The sequence below is a fragment of the Pongo pygmaeus genome, chromosome 1, assembly GCF_028885625.2.
Source record: "Pongo pygmaeus isolate AG05252 chromosome 1, NHGRI_mPonPyg2-v2.0_pri, whole genome shotgun sequence".
NCBI lineage: Eukaryota > Metazoa > Chordata > Mammalia > Primates > Hominidae > Pongo > Pongo pygmaeus.
The window spans coordinates 144,509,024-144,529,372 of NC_072373.2; the positions used below are offsets into that span (position 1 = coordinate 144,509,024).

Below are 20,349 nucleotides of genomic sequence, written 5' to 3' on the forward strand. Positions count from 1 at the left end.
ATGGGATTCTTCCTACTGTATCACCTGCCATTCTGCCCAGAGCATAGCTTTGCTCTGTACTGTGGTCATACTGAACCACTGCTATTGCTCAACTGACTTTCAAATAGTGCCAGAAGGCTGCCAGAAGACGTTGTGGACAAACCAAGTCTGTTCCCTCTGTTGGAAAACATAACTCTAAAATATGCTTTGCTAATTTTGACTCAGTTGCATCTCTTTGTGGAGCAGACAACACATATGTTCATATGAAAAAATAGTCCTAGTGAGACTACTTGCTGTGCTGCTAAATGTCCCATAGAATATTTCTTAAAATTCGTGGAATGCCTAAGATTCTGAGATCACTCTCTCAGTTCTAAAATCTCTACCAAAAAACAGCTCAAGACCACCAGGATCTTTTGGATTGAAAAGCAAGAACAACCCAAGGTCTTTACTGTGCCTGGGAAGGTACATATATATTATAATGAATATTTCTATATGTAACTTCTATTTCATATATGCAGATGCATAATTTTTGGTTTGTTTTCTCATATTTAAAGTGGACAGAGCTCCATTCTGGATGTAGGTAAAACTTACATGTTCTAAATATCATAATTTTATTCTCCACTACTTTTAATTTCTTCAGTTTTTTCTATAGCTAAACAAAAGACATAATTTGCTTGTATTCATCTTCTTTATTAATTGAACACACTTATTGTAAATGGAATTGGCACTTTCAATCACCCTCATTGTATTTACTAGGATGAGATTAATAACCCAAAGTTTCAGTGTTTTCCCATACTAGGTTCTGTTTCAGATTTGAGCTTATTTGGACAAATACTACTTCCCTGCACACTGAAAGGATCTATAAAATATTGCTCCTTGATCTCTGCATAAGAAGCAATTTGTTGGACTCCAGTGTTGGAGGGCAATACTTCAGGGTTGATGCTTGGGAATGTGTAAATCTTGCCTATGGATTTAGATGTCTGTTAACAAGATTGCACCACAAAAACCTCACACCTTTATTATGTTTCACATGTTACATTGCACTGACAAGTTTAACTGCATCCACGACTGGGCCACGTGGTGTTTAAATTCTCAAATACCTTAACATCTGAATGCCTCAGGCAAGAAAACTGACTATTCAGAAGGCACAAGCTGTAATATTTCAGGCAAGTCAAAATCAGAAGTGAAGGCTTTTGGCCACAGATTTTACTAGTGCATTTATATTAACCTTTATGCATTTCCATAAGGCTTTAAAACCATTGCTTAGGCAGTATTTTTCTGTGGGTCTTCATTAAAGTATGGATATTATTTAATCTACTTGGAAAAATCCCTTCAGGATCCCAGGAGCTGTCCCCCTCCATTCCTTTTAAAAGCACTTTCTCTTCTGCCTAAAAACTCAAGTACTCTCTTAACTAAGTGCGGACTGAAATATTTCACTATGGATTTGAACAGGAGCCAACAATGATGATGAAAGGAAAACTTCTCCCTATAAAAGGTTTATTGTCAGCACTTTCTAAAGATGAAGATGCTTCTGAAACAGGCTACCGACATTTTCACAAACATTGACACAGCCTTCTCAACCTCTCCTAGACCTATGATTTGGGTCCCTTTCTTTTAGGAATGCTCTGGACCTTTGACCTTCTGAATAGCCAACTCTATATAACTGCTCCCTCCCCCATCAATATAACATATATTATAAAAAGGAAAGGGGGATGGGGTAGCTTGGCTCTCGCGCTATTGGAAAAGTACTTGAAATTCCTTGCATTCCTTTGCATTTAACAGCATGTTTACCTAATCACCAGCTTATTAGGATTAACACAAGTCATGCTTCAAGCTCATTTAGTGAAAACAAACTGACTCCTATAGACTCAGATTTTTCCTGATAACAGCCAAGGGTAAATTTCTAAGTAGTTCTCCTAATTTTTAGGAACGGTATTGGGAAAATATAAAGTTATAAACAAGCAAGTCTTTAGAATACATGAATTATATTCAGTCTTGCCCATGGATCTGGATGTGGGCAGCCTGAGTTATGAACTACCCCTTTTCATTAAAGGGTTTCTCTACTCTACTAAAGTGACATGCCCACTAACCTGGTGATTAAAATAATAAATTATTATAGCCATCTCACAGAGTGATGGAGACTCTTAGGCTTTACATTCTGATGAACATAAAGCGCTGTTTTCTTAAATCACAAATTTAGCTTCAGCATCTTTCTTGTGCTTCATACAATGTCATGTTCAATACATGTTTTTTAAACATTACTTTATATGCAAAGACTTTTCTCTACTGAAGGTATAAAAGCAATCATTATCTTATTTTAATAGCTTAATTCACTGCTGTATCCCAATAAGTCCTGTTTGAATAATTGAGTACGTGAGCTAGGTGGTTCCTAATGACTTTGGAGCACCTCTAAAAATACTGAATGGCATACACTCAGATATTAGGTAAATATTTCTTTATTAAATGGTTAATTCCATAAATAAAATCTTTTCACTGAATATAAAATTAAAATCATTTACAAATTATTCCAGTATTACATTTCCCCTCCCTCCCCAAAAGCTACATTTTGATAAATAAAACATTCAGTCTTAAAACACCTGATTTCTGTTTGCATTTTAGAGTGCAGATAGCTGCCTCTCACAGACACTCATGGAGTGTCCCCCTTCAGGAAGGGATGGAATGCCCTCCCATTTACTTTTGTCAAAGGACGAATAAAAGCTTTAAACTGTCCAACTAATCTTATTATCTCTTTTACGACTGTAGAACCCCAAAAGGAAAAAAGCCTAGAGAAAATATGCTTAGCAAATAATTTACAAACAGAAAACAGAAAGTCATCAACACCACAAGCTCCAAAATGAAGCAGTAACATGTGCTCCAATACTATGAAGCAAAGTATTCTCCAATCGTGGCTGCATTAGTGTCCATCTGCACCAGCACCCTTGGCAGTTTCGAAATACCTTAATGCTCCTCAAGAATGAGCAAGGCTTCCTTTCTACAATGAGTCCCATCACCCACACCGCCCCCACCCATTTTCTCCATGATTCTGATTCTGACACTCTTCTCCCTTGTTTGTCTAGGTGTGCCCTGGAAACCCAGGTAGCATTTAGTCCCTAAATTTGTGAATGTCATTGAACAGCCTGTAGAAGGGAAACGCTGCTTCATTGGCATGCGGGCAGTTGTAGTTGCATTTGCAGGACTGGATCATCATGACGTTCTTGGAAAATGTCTCCCCATCTTCGCAGCGGAACCGCATCTTCACAGTCCTGGTCAGCTGGGGCGTGCAGCATCGGCCGTCCACGCAGGAACCGCAGTACTTGGGCCGGTATTTCTTCACACTCAAACATCCAGCGTAAGTAAACCTGACTGGTTCGGGAGATTTTTTGGTCTTGCTGCATTTCTTGCCCTTCTGTAAGAGAGAGAGAAGGAAAGTTAGGGGTGATATTTCTCTTTCTTCAAAAAGATGTTCACGTCCCACCCACCTGCCAGGCAACAGTCTACACGTCCCTGAAGGAACTTACTTTCAGGCTGCTGTACACTGGCTGTCCACAAGGCCGCACCTCACAAATCCGGGTTTCTTTCACAAGGCGGCACTCAGGGTTGTCATTGGTAACTCGTGTGGAGATACCAGTTCCACAGGTCTTTGAGCACTGGGACCATGAAGTTGTTTGAACAATACATTTCTGGCCTTGTAAAGGGTTGTATAGGATGCGAGGCTCCATTCCAAAAACTAGAGACAAATAAGAGGGAAGACTTCTCAGAGGCATACCGACACAAACAGGCTCAAGTATTCATTTCTACAAAGATTTAGACCAGAAATGCATCTCAGTACAGTGTCTGAAGTGCTCAGTCTCCACTTACCAGGGAGCCGCTTCAGTGAGCTGCCTTTTCCAACTGCAATCAATTCATTGTTTCTCGTCAACTCCACCTCGGAGGCATCGAATCCCAGCTCCTTGCCAAGGAGGCCGTCCTGGTCCTCCATGGGGTCCTTGATACTATCCTCGTCACAGACCCACTCCTCGCAGCACTGCCCGGTAACTTTGACCAGCCGAGGGTTGGGACAGCCCAAGTTGGGGAGAGATAGTTCTTGGGGACACAGAGGAATGCAGCCCACGGCGCCATCAATACATGTGCACTGATGTTTACAGTTGGGCTGGAAACTTTCCCCGTTTTGGTAGATTCTGGAGTTATATTCACAGGGTCTGCCCTCCGACTGAGCTGCAAAGATCACCAAAAGAGAAAGGTAGAAGGGGATAAGTTAAGATTCCAAACCACCGCCTGAAACTCATACATATTTTCTGCTGTTAAATTCAATTTATGGTAAAGTTCCCTACAATTCCCCGGAGACTCCAGACCAGAACAATAAGTTAGTCAGGAATCACTTTTCCGTATGCGCTTTCGTTGGGCCCAGACACACTGAATTGCATTCCAGACTGCTGAAATCATGTGCCTTTCTGCCAAGCTACCAACAACAAAGCATCACCATACATGGTCTCAAAATTACTAAACTTCTGGACTATGGGGACTAGTATTTTTTTTAAAGGGGCCAAACCACAAGCATCTTACCTCTGCAGATCCCCTTCAGAGCGGTGGAGCTGGCGCCGAAGTTGCATTCCAGCCCCTTGGTGTGGTCGCAGGGCTGCGTTTTGCTGCAGTCCTCGTTGAGCTGCTTGGCGCAGACCTTACAGCAGCCGCAGCCGTCCCGGACCAGCCCGACTCCCGGCGCGCACTTGGGCGCCTCCAGAGGGCAGTGGCAGGCAGCGGGGCAGGTGGAGAGCGCCTGGAAGGGGGAGAAGATACGCATGAGACTCGGCGCGGTTCGCAGGAGGGGCGCAGCGGCTGCCTCAGGAAGGGACGGGGGTCTCCGACCCTGTCGACGGGGAGCCTCTGATCTCGTCCAGCCCGGCCACCTCGGAAGGCTGCTCCCACCAAGAGGTCCCGACACGTCTTCGGGGGGAGGGGGAGAGTGCTTAAAGAAACGGCAACCCACAAACGATCGCGAACTTATTTTAACTTTTCCTGCCGTGGGCAATCTGGGACCAGGGGAAGGGGCTGGAGAGCGGACGGGGAATCGGTGGCAAAAGGAGAGTCCAACTCACCAGCCTGGTCAAGTGGAGAAGGGTGACGACTAAGGCGAGCGCCCTGGCGATGCGGGAGCTCATTGTGGCGCGCAGGAGTAGCCCGGGGCGAGCGCGGCGACGGAGACGCCAACAAGCTGGTGCGCAGCGGACAGGCCGTGTGCAGCGGGGTCGGGGTGGCGGCGCGGTGGGCCCTGTGGGCAGGGAGGCGAGGGCTGGGCGGCTGGCGGGCGTCTTTCGCTGAAGGTCCGGGCGGAGAAGGCGCGGAGGGCGCGGGCGCTGCTCGGGGGCGCTCTCGCTCGCGGTCTGCCCAGGCGCCCCGGAGCCCGCCTTTTATACGGGCCGGCGGAGGCGCCGCGTGTTGCAGTGACGTCGGCTCTGTCTGCGCGTTCCAGAATTCTCAAACATCTCAGGAATGCTGGTTGGCGCGGGCTGCTGCCAAGCGCCTCCCCTGGCTCCATTGCACCTTTGTGTGTGTGTGTGTGTGTGTGTGTGTGTGTGTCTGTGTGTGTGTGTATGTGTGTGTGTGTGTGTCCCAGTGTGTGTCCCAGACCGGTCAAGAAAACAGTTCGTTTTTTCCACCTTAAATTACGACTTATGTTGGGAAGGGTTCTTTGGGGCGTGATGGTGGTGATAGTGGTTGGAGGGTCGTGAGGGGCGAGGGGGGCCATTTCAGAACTTTGCCTGGACTGGGTGGGTGGGAGGACCTGAGAGGGAAGAACAAAAGTCGTTTTGTTTGGTGATGCGAGTTGACCGGGCAGCCACTGAAGCCCTCACCCGGGAAGGCAGTGAGCTGTTTGCTTGTTTACAGCGAAGGTGAGAGGCAAGTTATCTGTTGAAAGAGTAGAACGGGGAAGAGGAGTGTGTCTCTGAGCCAGGAATATTTGTGGACTTCAAAGAGGCGTGTTCGGAACAAGTCCCTAAGCTTTGGCATGATGTTTATTAGCAAAGTTCAGTGAATTGCAAATTAATACCCACAGTGGCATTTATGAATGAAAAGGCGGGGGGGCGGGGGGAAACTTCTCCATCGTCTGGCAAATTCCCAGGCAGAGGTCTCCCCCACTCCTCCAGCCCTTCCCTCTTTTGGGTATGTTGTACTTGTTTGTTTTTGGAGGTTCCCACTTTAGTTCCAGCCCACTGCCTGGGTTGGAAGTCCGAGAGGAAACGAATGCGGGGAGTTCTCCGGGAGGCTGACTTATACTTCCTCACGGATGCAGGAGACGGGGTAAGCCCTTCCGCCTCCCTCCGCGGGCAGGAGGCTATGCTAACCAAACAGCCAGCCAGAAGTGCAGGGGACCACCGTGGAGTGCTTTGGCCTGAAATCGTCACCTGCAAAGACCGCAAGGCCAAACCAGATTCCAGGACCATTGTGCCCTATGAATAAAAAAGCAGACTTCTTCAAGCTGGACGTTTTGTGGGGTTTTTAACTCCTTTCCTAGGGACCACTGGAAGCCTCCCATTTTAAATGAATTGCAATGCCCTTCTCTCCAAGTAAAGAAAAGAGATTTAGGATGTAATATTTTGCCGTAAAAATGTCAGCAGATTTTAAGATCCTGTTCTACCTGCAACACACTCAATAGAAGACCCCACCACAAGACAATTTACTTGAACATCGCCAATACCATTAGTGTGATTGATAAACTTTCCCTGCAAGTTTCAAAAACTTCTTGCATAATTTTAATAAAAATTATCATGTGAGACTCATATGCTCTAGGATAACTACTTATCCTTTTTAATGTTTAGGGCTGTTCAGACTTCATAATTTAGCAGTCTTGCTTGAAAAGTCCCTTAGTGCTAATGCTGACTTTCCTGATAAGCACAATGAGAAGCTGTCAGGATGAAAACACACTCCAGTGGAGAGAAATCTTGCAGGAAGGAGTTCAGTTTCATTCATTCCAAAGTGCCCTTTCATAAATGGAAGCAGCATTTGCTAGAGGGAGTGGGATCTCTAAAGCTCTGTTGGAAGGTTAGGGGTGGGAGACTTTTCAAGACAATGGATTGTCAGGTGTTATACAAATACAATGAGGAAAGTGTGGGCCCAACACGTACACAGGTTAATACATCAATTATTATTTACAAAACCCTTTTTCTTGCCTTATCATTTCATTATTGTTTCCTTCTTAATGAAGTGACTGGGGGGCGGGGGGGGGGAGGAGGGGTGTAGGGACAGTACGGGTTGAACAGAGGGAGATGGTAGAGAAAGAATGGAGAGGAGGGTTCCTGGCTTCTGTTGTGGCGTCTTTTCTATTTGACTTCATGGTTGTAAGTATTTCCAGATGGTGAATCAGACACCAGACGTAACAATATTTCCATATTTGGGTATAGCAGTAGCCTGCGTTTTTAACATTTTTCTGCCTCTGTTATCCAACCACAAAGCATTCTTGACAGCTTCAAATGTTGTTAAATATAGATTTAACTTCTCTTCCCAGAGCAGGAAATTCTTTGGAATTCCTTGTTTTTCACGCAATCTGTCTATCATGATTTAAAATAAAAGCACAGTGGATCATCCAACTGGCCGTATATACCTTAATTGGAGGTTGGGGATGGGGGACGGCAGAGATCCAGTCTGCCGCACTGCGTTCAAACACACGCCATTCCAGAGATTCCTTTAAAATCACATTAAAGTTTTTTTAACAAGGATGTGTGGTTTGTTTCTGGACTTCAACTGGGGAATCTTGAGGATGAGTTTGCCCCAGAGGAGAAATTTAGAGAACCTTACCGTCAGCTGCCCGTTTAAAGCAGGGGGTGTGTTGTGGGATGGGGGTGGGAAGCTGGAGCAACAGGGCCAGGAGGTGTGGGAGCGGGAGACACTAGAGTAACCTATGTGCACAGCCTCTCCATATACCATGTGCTGGTGCGCCTGCTAGTAATCGACGACATTAGGCAAGAGAAACAGCGGCTCCTCAAGTCCTGCCCAAAGACCGTCCAGAAACCCCAGCCTCCGGTCGCCTTCTCGCCGCCTCCGCTGGGAGCCGCAGATCAGTCCAAGTTGACGGACAGGAGGCGAAATGTGCAAATGTTTATGGGTAAGTGTTGCTTCGGGTGTTAATTCTGTATGGCTCTTTTGCTAGTTTCTCCTTCACCCACCCCATACGGGTGCCCCAGGAGGAAATAACGGACTGCCTTGTTTCCTTGGGCTGCCTTGGGTTGCAATCCACGGAGAAGGGGCTATTTGTCTTCTGCAGCTCCTGGCTTCGGGCTGAGCGATGGGGACGTCTCTCACCCGCTGCTGCCAGGGAATTTTAGGTTACCTAATGAAGGGCTCACTGTCTGGCGGCAACCGAGAATAATAACGGTAAATCTGGCGACTCCGGTTTCCTAGCCCTAGGAAGGCTCTCAGACTAGCGTGCATCAGAGTCGCCTGGAGGACTAGTTAATGAATGGTTCCTGGGTCCCACCCCAGAGTTTCTGATTGTTACATTTCTAACAAGCCCCCAGGTGATGGTGATGCTGCTGGTCCGGAGATCACACCCTGAGAACCACTGCCCTGGACGACCGGAGTGCCTGTAGTAAGGGGGTGTGTGTGTGTCTTCATAGATCCTCGCCTGCACACCCAATCTCACAACTCCACTCTTCAAAGTCACCTTAATGAACAGAACTTAATGGTGTCTGCAAAAGAGCGGCTTTAAGGTGGCGCCCCCGTACCATCCCATTTCTCTCCTCTACCATTTCCCCGTCCCCATCCCCTTGGCTTGACAGCCAGGAGAGCCCCAGGAAGCCAGGATCCTGGTGGCTACAGCAGGAACTGGGTGGCCGACGCGCGGAGAGGGCGGTCGGCCCCGGGACCCCTGCGGAGGGAGCGGAGAGGGTCCGCACGGCAGGAGGGCGCGGGACCCGAGGCATCCGGACGCGCCTGCCCGGCTGCTACCGCCGCCCCCTGCCGGCCACCCCGCCGGCGCGCCCACAGTCACCGCGGTTGCCAAGACTCGAGGTTTCCGGCGGCGCGCGGCGCAGGACGTTTCCAGCCCCGGCCCATATTTGGTGAAAGTCTTTCAAGACTCCGTCATCTAGCTTCGGGGGGCGGTGGCGGTGGCGGCGGCGGCGGCTGTCCTGCCACCGGGCCTGGCAGCCTTGCGGCCGCCGCGTTCCTGAAAAGTGCGCCGCGGCCGCCAGCGCCCAGGCCTCCCTCCGCGCAGGACCCCGGAGCGTTGCGGGCGGCGGGGTAGACCCGGGCAGTTCGGCCCCAGTCCTCACCCCTCTGAGGGCCGAAGTCTGCTCTGCGCTGCGTGGGAGGCTGGCGCCGAGGGCGCCGCGGCCCAATTGTGTCACTTTTCCCGTCCGCCCCCCTGTTGACTGGTCTTCTCAGCGGGGCAACGAGTTGCCGTGCTGTGCCAGACGTAGAGGGTGCGTCCGGCCAAGGGTGTGGGGCTCTGTGTGTATGTGTGTGTGTGGGCGGGGAGATGTTCGGAGGATGGCGTTTGCGAGGACACCAAGCGCACCCGAGAGCGGGACGTGGAGCCAACTCTGGGGAAAAGCCCCGAAGGGCCTGGATTCCATTATCCCCAGAAGGGACACATGGTAAAGCTGGCTCTCGGTTTCTCCTGGCCTCCCACGACCCCTTCCCCTCTTCCTCCTCGAGAAGTTCCGCGTGTGGGGAGCCCTGGATAGGAAGTCCTGGCTCTGCCATCAGTAGCCTGTGGCCTTGGGGACGCTGCTCATCCTCTCGGGACCTTGCCTGCTTCTCAGTAAATTGGGAAAGGAGGCAGCAAGTAGTAAAGCCAGAGCAGCTCCTTTCAGGGCCAAATCTCATGTCATCCCCTCTAATAATGACAGAAATTAACACATTATATAGGGTTCACATAGGTTGGGCATCACTTTAAATGCCTTGTATATATTGATTCGTTTAATTCTCAGATGCCCCATTGAAGCAGGTTATCTTGGTAACACCATTTTCTTTTTTTTTCTTTTTTTTAAATTTTATTTATTTATTTATTTTTATTATACTTTAAGTTTTAGGGTACATGTACACAACGTGCAGGTTTGTTACATATGTATACATGTGTCATGTTAGTGTGCTGCACCCATTAACTCGTCATTTAACATTAGGTATATCTCCTAATGCTATCCCTCCCCTCTCCCCCGACCCCACAACAGGCCCCGGTGTGTGATGTTCCCCTTCCTGAGTAACACCATTTTCTATCTAAATGAAGAAATGGAGGCATGGAAGGTAAGTGACTAGCCAAAGGTCACTCACCTAGCCGGCAGCGAAACTGGATTTGGGCCCAGATAATAAGGTCTCACACTTAATTACTGTGCTATACTGCCTACTCTCCATCTCTTACCTCAGACATTCAGGCCCATCCTCTTCTCCTGGAAATTTACCTTTATTTAACTCTATCACAGCTTACCCAAATAGTCTAGCTGAAATGCATCAGATATAAAAAATAGTTGATAAATTACCTGAAGCTGTGCTAACCCCTGAGAATTGCCTAATGTACTGGCTCTTAGGAAGGAGGGAGAAAAGGAGTGTTGTATTTTAACAGAAAAGGTCTTAATGCAGATACATTTACAGAGTGGTCTTTAAGCGCCTTGGCAGGCTGGTGGGGAAGATAATTAGGACCTCTGGGGTTCTTTTGACACCTCATAAGCCACATTGTTCAGGCAATCCCTATTTCTGGAATAAGGCTTGGCCTGGTAGGAATTGAATTTGTCATTGAGATGAAGGTTTCAGCATCACTTACTTGATGGTTCATCAGTCTGGGTGTTCATTGTGGACCCAGTCTGTTTTTGTTGTTAGTTTTTTGTTTTGTTTTGTTTGTTTGTTTTGTAATGTGGTCTAGTTCTGTCACCCAGGCTAGAGTTCAGTGGCATGATCTAGGCTCACCATAGCCTTGACCTCCTAGGCTCAAGCCATCCACCCACCTTAGCCTCCTGAGTAGCTGGGACTACAGGCTCACGCCACCACACCCAGCTAATTTTTGTAGAGATGGGGTCTCCCCATGTTGCTCAGGCTGGTTTTAAACTCCTGGGCTCAAGTGATCTGCCCATCTCAGCCTCCCCAAGTGCTGAGATGGCAGGTGTGAGCCACTGCACCAGGCTCCCCATCTGTTTTTAACCCGTTTTCTCCCCAACTGTGTTATAATTAATTACATATAGATAGATAGATAGATAGATAGATAGATAGATAAATAGAGATGGGTTTTCACCACGTTGGCCAGGCTGGTCTCGAATTTCTGGCCTCAAGGGATCCACCCGCCTCGGCTTCCCAAAGTGCTGGGATTACAGGCATGAGCCATAGCGCCTGGACTAATTACCCATATATTTGAGGACAGTGTATTTACCCTTCCCTGAATCCCAGATTTATTCAGAGCTTGTGATGTGTCATGGCATAGTGCTAGGTACTGGTGACATGAAAAAGAGGATTTTAATATTGAACGTCCCCCACAGGACTGTAAGGCATATTGCAGAAGTGGGTACATAAATGCTGTGCGGATACTTCACTGCCTGAGAGGAGTTAGGGGGAACAACTAATCTGGGGCTGAAAGGATGAACAGTAGTTTGATAGCAGGGCAGGACATTTGAGAGGAAGGGAACAGGGCCTTGACTGGGCATAACAATCAGTCTGATGCACTGGACCATAGGATTCCTTCTGAAAACTGGCAAGAGATGTCAGTTGGGACCATTTGCGAATGGCCTTGCTGTCATGGCATTGGAACTTTGCAGAGTGAGCCATGTGAGCTTTTTGCCTAGGTTTCCTTGTCTATAAGATAACAGGATTCTCCCAGCTCAGAGGACGCACACTCAAGTGCCTGCAGGATTCAGCCAGGTAACACCATGCCATGACTCAGGATTAGTGCTGGCTGATATTTGGCCTCAGCCTTGGGAACCATGGGGACACTGGGACCATCTACGAGAGGCTGAATGGTTACTAGGTGAAAATGTAAGTTCACTGTTTGCCTATTTTCTCATTTTAAAAAGAGATACTAGAGATCTGAATTTTTATGTGAAGTCTTCAAATTTTTAAAATGTTGGCAATTAATTACAATGTTAAAATGCCATCTAGGCTAATCCTTGGAAAATCCAAGAAGACAATGTCTGTGGGTGCCAGTTGTGATCTCCAGACTGAATATCTCTAAGAATCTGTCCTGCTCCAGCATTCTGTAACTCCCAGCCACCTGTGAAATTGTAGGGAACAGCACCCTGGGCTCCATTTAATTGTCAAGTTGTCTAGACTTTATTTTGTTTAAGAATCAGGGCTGCTACTTACCTCTTGGTTGTAGGAATTTATAACCTATTAACAAAATTGGAATTAGCTTTTTACAAATTTTCTACTTCATCCACTCTCCAGCCACTACTCTATCTCCCTCCTTCCTGTCCCCCTGAATTGATGTTGTAAGCAGCTGGCATCGCCTTGGCAATATGATAGGAAACACTTTTTTAGGGCATCCGTATCCCATGGGAACTCTTATCTGTTTATTTTCTCCGCTTGGCATCTATCTGCAGGAAGCCAGCATTCCTAACTCCCTTACCTTACAGAACTTCTTGTTTTGTGATAACACAGAAACATTTTATTGGAAAGGACTGGAAGGCATCTCTCCCACCACACCCTGCAATCTGTCTTCTAGAGATGATTGAGCAATATGAAATATAATAATTATAAGTCATTATCAAATGGCTTGGCTCCAGATTGAGAGAATCAGCAATTAACCTCTGCCTTTCGTGTTTTATTTCTGGAGATACCTGTCTCTTAACCAACCACTAACATCACACATAGCACATCCAGAATTTAGAAAGGATTTGCTCTGGGCACAGTAGATGAGCACACAGATTCTACAGACAGATTGAAGTGATTTATTTGTGACAAACTTTTGCAAGTCTTGGGGATTGAGTGTAAGGGAGTATTCAAGCAGTTGGACTTACTATGTGAAAGAAAACATAAGACATTTACTGCTCAGCCTGATGCCTGGCACATAGTAAGTACTTAATAAATTACAATTATTCCTACTGCCAAGCACCACCATTATCTTTACCTTCACTACAATTAACATAGAATGAGCTAGTCTTATTCTCTAGAGAATACTTTCTATTCTTTAGAACTCTAGTTATAAAATCAATAAAATTCTTTGGTATATGGTATATAGATGATATGATTAAAAGGATCCATCCAGCTGGGTATTCTGGCTGCACTGAGACACCAGTGACTGTCCAAAAAACCACTCAGATAGGCTTACCTTTCATGGCACTGGGACTTTGCCTACAGGCAGTGGTGAGCCATGTGAGGTTTTGCTTTGGTTTCCTCATCTATGAGATGATAGGATTGCACCAGCTCAGGAGTGGTGTACTCAAGTGCCCCAGGAATCAGAGAGGTAAAAAATGCCATGCCTGAGCGTTAGTGCTGGCTGACACTTGGCCTTAGCACTTGGGAGACATAGGGATAGTTGGAAGCATCTATGGGGCCCGGGCTTTGCCTCCCAATGGCTAAATGGTTAGTATACACAATCTCATCTGATCTTTATAAACAACTCTGTAGGGTATTTTATTTCCATTAAAAAGATGAGAAAATTGAAGCTTTGCTAGATGTCGGTAATTGGTACAAGGGGGCAGGGTTGTTAAGGTAGAGCAGAATACCTGTTTCAAAGACCATTCCTTTCAGGGAGAGCATGGTATTTGTCTTTCATGAAATCTGCCTTAAAGTTCAGGAAGTTGCCTGCAACTTCTTGACTTCCCCTTAACAACTGACTGTGAATCTGTCACTTAAATATTGTTCTAAATGTGTCTTTAGCTTGTGTTTTCAGTAATTGTGGCCCACAGTTTCTTAATGAGAGTCTGGTAATAAACAAGTTAAACAATGAAAAAGGGTTCTCTCCTTAGGGCGCCCTTGCCTGAGCTTGTTTCTACTTCCTCTGGGAGGAAAAAAGAAAGAGATGTGTCAGAACAGAGGTGGAACTTCTCAGAGATTGAGAGATCCGTCTACTGTAACTTAGTCATCACCATCAATTTTGTTACCTGAGGCAGGCAGAGCTGCCACCTCCCACAGCCTGTGGTTATCCTTACAACAGAGTTACTAAGCACGGAGCCCTCCAGGCCCCTGCCAAGCACACCCTGCGTGTGCCTTACACAAGGTGTCCCTGAGCATTGAATGTTTGGTGGGGTGGGGGTTGCCCAAGATTATGGCAATAAGGAAAAAACATAGTGCCGGGTGCTTCTCTGAAATCATTTACCCCTTCCTTTGTAGTTAGGTTTTGGCTTTCAAAAGACAAAAAAAAAAAAAAAAAGCTTATAAACAGTTCATTCTAAAAGGACAAAGGCAATATGTATTGTATGCTTAAAATTTCCAAGGCTCTGGAAAATGTCTTTGGGAGAATTAGAAAGTGTAGACTATATGCTAAAGCATTGCAGACCCAGAAGATAGATGATTCAGTTCATTCTAATTAACATGACATGTATGGCATGCTGCATGCTAGGCAGCAATGCAAAGAGGAATAATATACGGACTTTGCTTCATGGCTCTAGCTGCCTAGGGGAGATGCAGATGTTTAAATAGATAATACAATACTGTGGATTAAAGCTCTAAAAGCAGTGCAGCTTTGGGTGTACAGACAAGGGATGTCCAACTCTGAGTCTCACCCTTTAAAGATGTGAGGTCTTGTTAGTGTGTATGTTTTTGTGGATGAGAGGGATTGGGCACAGTTATTCCCTAACATACACGTTCCCTTTGAAGCTGGGGACTGCAAGGAATGTGCACATTCCTGAGAGATTAGAAAACATCTAAAAGTGAGAACTTTCAGGTGAGCCTCTTAAAATGCATTGATTACAGATGGGACCAACACTTTGGGTGCTATTGAAAATTCTTATCATTATGGATCCTTCTTTCAGAAGGGGAAAGAGAAGGGAAGTGACATTTACAGGGCACTGTCATGGGCCAAACGCTTTACAGGTTCATGTTCAGGAGAGCCCTCTGAGATGAGCTTTTTGACATCTTTCTAAGCTTAGGGAACGAAGGCTCAGAGAAGTTAAGCAACTTGTCCAGGATCAGACAGTTAGAATGTGACCAAACAAGGATTCTAATCCAGGCCTGTCTGACTCCAAGTTCCGTCCTCTTTCTACATTTCTGCTACACAGTCCTGATTCCTTGAGTTTTCACTTCCTTTATGTGTGTTTGCCATTTTTCTCTTTTTTTTTATTGTTACCACCACTTCGCCTTTATAGAGCCCGCCCTTTACACGTTCCTTATCACTTTCAGATGCACTGATTTGAAGTCTTTGAGCCACTGATGACTCTTTAGCTTTTAAAAGGAGGTACAGATTAAAGTGAATGGGATCATTGCCATCACGTGAACATTCCTGTCACCATCGGTTTGATCAGAGAACAGGCATGGTGATAGCCTGCACTTATCTTTGCTTCTTTGCTAGGCACTGGGTAGAATGATTTAGACATATGGAATCTCTGTTTTCCAGGGACAGATGACAGATTCCAGAGGAAATGGTGCAGTATAATTAAAAATAACTAAGGAAGTATGATTTTCTTATTTTGTGTTTGAAAAATGGATGGGAGTTGCCACGGGCAGTCTGAGGCTGCACTAGAGTACTATGCTGTAACCTGGAAGACTGCTTTGAGAAGGAAGTTAGATGACTTTATGAAGAAGGTGTTAGATAAGTGCACTGAGGTGTGTGTGTGTGTGTGTGACAGTGTGTGTGTTGGAGAGGGGAGGTTAAGGATCAAAGGTATGGAATAAGCAAGGGAGAGAAGGCTCAGAAACAAAAATAGAAAATATCAGGCATCAGGAGAAGAAAGGCTGAACTCTTTGTAGAGGCTTTGAGGCTACGTGGTAGCAAGAAAGAATGCAGGGGTCAGAGGGTACACTTGCTGTAGTGCAACTCAGGTTAACCACCTAATCTCACCGGGCCTCAGTCTCGTGGGTGGTAAAACAGAAATAATAATATCGCACAGAATTATTGGGAGGATTGAATGAAGTCTTGTTTCAGCTCTCCAGAAACTGAGATGTGCCCTACAAATGTTTGTGATCAGCGTCAGCTTGGTTTAAATCTGAAGCTCCTGGAGAGCCTTTGGGAGGGGAGGGTCACATTCTGTGGTAAATAAAGAAAGTCAGCAGTCACTGTGAGCATGGGGTATAGTGAGTGATAAGGAAGAACTGACTTAGCAAGACTAGGTTGTGGAAATCAAGAGAGCTGAAGAGCAACCATGAATTAGGACATTCTCATGGATTCATTTCTTGTTATCACCACTAATCCAGACTCCCTCCACCTTTCTTTCCTCTGGGCTTCCTGCACTTTCATTGCTCTGCTATTTTGAACAGAGGAGAAGTCCTTGAGTCCCAGTTCAGGAAAAGCAACTAGAAAGGGCCAGCGTGCATAGCTGGGCCATCCTGCAAATGCTTTTTCCAAGAGCTGCAACCCTGAAAGCTGGGGCCAGAGAAGGAAGTGGAGGACGAAGATGGGGTTGGAAACAAACTCAGGGAAAACTTCTGAAGTGACAGAAAGTGAGAATTGAGACAATTTCTGCCTGAAATCACCTCTCCAGCTATTAGTCATTAACCCACCTGGAACCAAATGCAGTTAATATAGCACCATGTTGGAAAGCTTAGAACATGAACCACATCCTAGGGCCAGGTTTTGATCCTTTGTAAAGGCTTCTCTTTTGGAACACAATTTGGTGTCAGTACATAGGAACTAACAAGTGTGCTGAGTTGTGAGTCATCAGCAGTCTGCTTTCTTCCAGAACATCATGGGAAAAGGATGGGCAGACTGCTTCAGATAAAACCTGGACCCACTCAAACTCTTACTGTAGACTGGAAACAAAACAAATCGACTTTAAAAAGAATGTTTTAAAAATCTAATTGAACTCAGAAAGGAGACATAAGTCTCTGTTCTTTGGTTTCAATGTGGATCTGAAGTCTTGTTTTTACTGTTCAGTCTTCAGGCAATCGCATCAGGTGTTATTTAAAACTCAGTAGATTCTTGGGGAGTGGTGGTAAAAGGAGGCCTTTTAAAGCACATTTGTGAAATGATTGTACCATACTAGGGTTTGGGGATACAAAGATGACAGATGTGGTCCCTGACTTTGAGGACGACACAGTCCAGAGGAGAGCTTGCATAAACAGTGTGTATACAATGAGTGACTTCATAAAGGTACGGTATACATGAGCTGCTTTAGGAGCCCTGCCTGAACACTGCCCCACACTGGGGTGAAGTCTTCTTGTCACACTGGATGGTACTGCTCTTGAGACTTCCAGAGCTTCCTCCATAAAGCTTGGAAGGGCAAGTTGTGTTTTTCTCTGCTTGGATATAATTTATTATGCTTTGGACATAGTGTTAGCAAAGACTTGAGGATCCTTTAATAAGGATCCTTTAATTATGAACTCTCATTCATAAGGAGTTGCATATTTTTATTTTAAATGTCTTTGCACTTCCCTTTGGTAAGCAATCTAGGCTTCCTAATGTGCATAGCCTTTTGGGTAAACGTGTGCCTTCTGGTGCTCTAATGATAGCTAGTGGATGTGTGAATTATGTTCTTGGCCTTACTTGAAATGATGCAAGGTTTCTGTTGTATAGTGTTAAAGGTGAGCCTGATTATTTGAAACCCTTCCCTAGGCAGTGGGCACAGTGGATAAGAAGGGAGAGCATATTGGGTAAAATGACAGTGTTGCAGGATTCCATTACATTTAGTGGCATTTTGGGATATTGTTTTATTTGATTCCACTGTTGTTCATGATGTGCCATCTGTCTTTATTTCCTTTCCTTTGTTTGCTTTGGGTTTAATTTTCTCTTATTTGTCTAGTTTCTTAATATGGAAGCTGAGGTCACTGGTTGAAAACATTTTCTCTCTATTATAAGCACTTAATGCTATAAATTTCCCTCTACTCCTGCTTCAGCTGCATCTCACATATTTTGACATGTTATGTTTTTATTTTTAATCTGTTTAAAAGAGTTTCTAATTTCCTTTTTGATTTTTTTTTTGACTCAGGTTATTTAGAAGTGTGTTATTTAGGATATTTGGATATTTTCCAGGTATGATTCTGTTATTTATTTCTAGCTTCATTTTATTGTGGTCAGAAAATAAACTGTGTTTGACTTGAATTCTTTTATACTTCTTGAGACTGGTTTTATGGCCCAGAATATAGTCCATCTTGAAAAGAATCTCTAGTCTGCTATTGTGGGTGGAGTGATCCATACATGTCAGTTAGGCAAAATTGTTTGATAGTGTTGATTTTTTTGTCTACCTATTCTTTGGATAATTGAGAGAGGAATATTGAAATCTCCAACTACAATTATGAATATGTCTATTTTTCTTTTTAGTTCTGTTAGGCTTTGCTTGATGTATTTTGAACTTCTGTTGTTAGATGGATAAACATTTAGAATTGCTATATCATCTGGATAAATTGACTCATCTGTGATTATGAAATGACTCTTTCATTTCATAATTAGTCTGTTTTCACGCTGCTGATAAAGACATACCTGATACTGGGCAATTTACAAAAGAAAGAAGTTTATTGGACTTGCAGTCCCACATGGCTGAAGAGGCCTCACAATCACAGTGGAAGGCAAAAAGGAGCAAGTCACATCTTACATGGATGGCACCAAGCAAAAAGAGAGCTTGTGCAGAGAAACTCCCATTTTTAAAACCATTGGATCTTGTGAGACCCATCACTATCACGAGAATAGCATGGGAAATACCCACCCCCATGATTCAATCATCTACCACCAGGTCCCTCCCACAACACATGGGAATTATGGAAGCTACAAGATGAGATTTGGGTGGGGACACAGAGCCAAACCATATCATTGATGGTTAATTTTATGCATTAAATTGGACTGGGCTACAGGGTCCCAGATGTTTGGTTGAACATTCTGAGTGTGTCTGTGCGGGTGTTTTTGGATGAGGTTAGCGTTTGAATCAGTAGACTGAGTAAAGCAGATGGCACTCTCTGACGTGGGTGGGCCTCATCCAATCAGCTGAAGGCCTGAATAGAACAATAAGACTGACTCTTCTGTATGAGATAATTCTTCCTGCCTGATTACCTTTGAGCTGAGATGTGAGGTTTCTTCTGCCTTCAGTCTCAATGTGACACATTGATTCTTCATGGGTTTCAAGCCTGCTGGCCTTCAGGCTGGAACTACACCATCAACTCTCCTAGGTCTCCCAGCATGCCAACTACAGATCTTGGGGCTTATCAGCCTCCATACTCACATGAGCCAATTCCTTATAATAAATCTCTCTCTACTTCTACACATACACACACGTACACACATGTACACACACACACACACACATATATACATACATACATTTTTCTGGTTCTGTTTCTTTTGGAGAACCATAACTAATCTAATACAATTTCTTTATCCCTAGTAATATTCTTTGTTCTGAAATCTAATCCCTATTCTAGTTTTCTTTTGATTAGTATTTATATGCTATTTGAAAAATCCTTTTGCTTTTAACCTACTTGTGTCTTTATATTTAAATTAGGTTTCTTATAGTTTGGGTTTTGCCTTCTTATTCAATGTGACATTCTCTACTACTTTATTTTTCTTTCTTCTTCTTTTTTTTTTTTTTTTTTTGAGATGGGGTCTCGCTCTGTCACCCAGGCTGGAGTGCAGTGGTGCAATCTTGGCTCACTGCAACCATCACCTCCCAGGCTCAAGCCATCCTCCCACATCAGTCTCCTGAGTAGCTGGGACTACAGGTGTGCACCACCACACCCAGATAATTTTTTGTAGAAATGAGCTCTCACTATATTGCCCAGGCTGAACTCCTGGGCTGGAGCAATCCACCCATCTTGACCTCCCAAAGTGCTAGGATTACAGGCATGTGCCACCTCACATGGCCCATTCTCTACTTTTTAATACTGTCTACCTTTTCTTCCTTTTGGGGATTGAATTGTTTTATTATTCTGTTGTATTTCCTTTTTTATTGGCTTATGAACTATAACTCTTTGTTGTTGGTTTGTTTTTTGGTTTTTTTTTTGAGACAGAGTTTTGCTCTTGTTGCCCAGGCTGGAGTGCAATGGTGTGATCTCGTTTCACTGCAACCTCCGCCTACTGGGTTCAAGTGATTCTCCTGTCTCAGCCTCCCGAGTAGCTGGGATAACAGGCGCGTGCCACCACACCCAGCTAATTTTTGTATTTTTAGTAGTGACAGGGTTTTGCCATGTTGGCCAGCCTGGTCTCGAACTCTTGACCTCAGGTGATCCACCCACCTTGGCCTCCCAAAGTGCTGGGATTACAGGCGTGAGCCACCTCACCCAGCCAATACTTTGGCCTTAAACATCCAATTATCTTTAGAAAGATATACAAAATGAGACAAAAGTCTTTTATATTTACCATTTCTGGTGCTC

At 45.0% G+C, this 20,349-nt stretch overlaps 2 protein-coding genes across 19 annotated transcripts in view; one reads left to right on the forward strand and one right to left on the reverse strand.

The window, feature by feature from the left end:
• Positions 1-2,419: 2,419 nt before the first annotated feature.
• Positions 2,420-5,465, reverse strand: CCN1 (cellular communication network factor 1). The gene is made up of 5 exons (XM_054478089.2): positions 5,076-5,465; positions 4,543-4,756; positions 3,838-4,194; positions 3,498-3,706; positions 2,420-3,385 (listed from the first exon to the last, which is right to left on the reverse strand). The coding sequence occupies exons 1-5, from the start codon at positions 5,136-5,138 to the stop codon at positions 3,083-3,085; spliced, it is 1,146 nt and encodes a 381-aa protein (XP_054334064.1). The 5' UTR covers positions 5,139-5,465; the 3' UTR covers positions 2,420-3,082.
• Positions 5,466-7,571: 2,106 nt separating this feature from the next.
• DDAH1 (dimethylarginine dimethylaminohydrolase 1) overlaps positions 7,572-20,349 on the forward strand; it is a 266,616-nt gene continuing 253,838 nt past the window's right edge. For 3 of the 18 annotated variants that reach the window (XM_063653340.1, XM_063653335.1, XM_063653325.1), the window contains exons 1-3: positions 7,697-8,080; positions 8,486-8,684; positions 10,149-10,221. The gene's annotated coding sequence lies outside the window, so the exon portion shown is untranslated. Of the gene's footprint in view, positions 8,081-8,485; positions 9,573-10,148; positions 10,222-20,349 lie in introns of those variants that run through there. The other 15 variants (XM_063653328.1, XM_063653400.1, XM_063653399.1 and 12 more) reach the window with 14 other exon arrangements.

Coding starts and splice junctions, on each gene's coding strand:
- CCN1 (XM_054478089.2), bottom strand. CDS start 5,138: ATGAGCTCCCGCATCGCCAGGGCGCTCGCCTTAGTCGTCACCCTTCTC. Junction 4,757..5,075: donor TTCTCCACTTGACCAGGCTG/GTGAGTTGGACT, acceptor TCCCCCTTCCAG/GCGCTCTCCACCTGCCCCGC. Junction 3,707..3,837: donor CTCACTGAAGCGGCTCCCTG/GTAAGTGGAGAC, acceptor ATTTGTCTCTAG/TTTTTGGAATGGAGCCTCGC.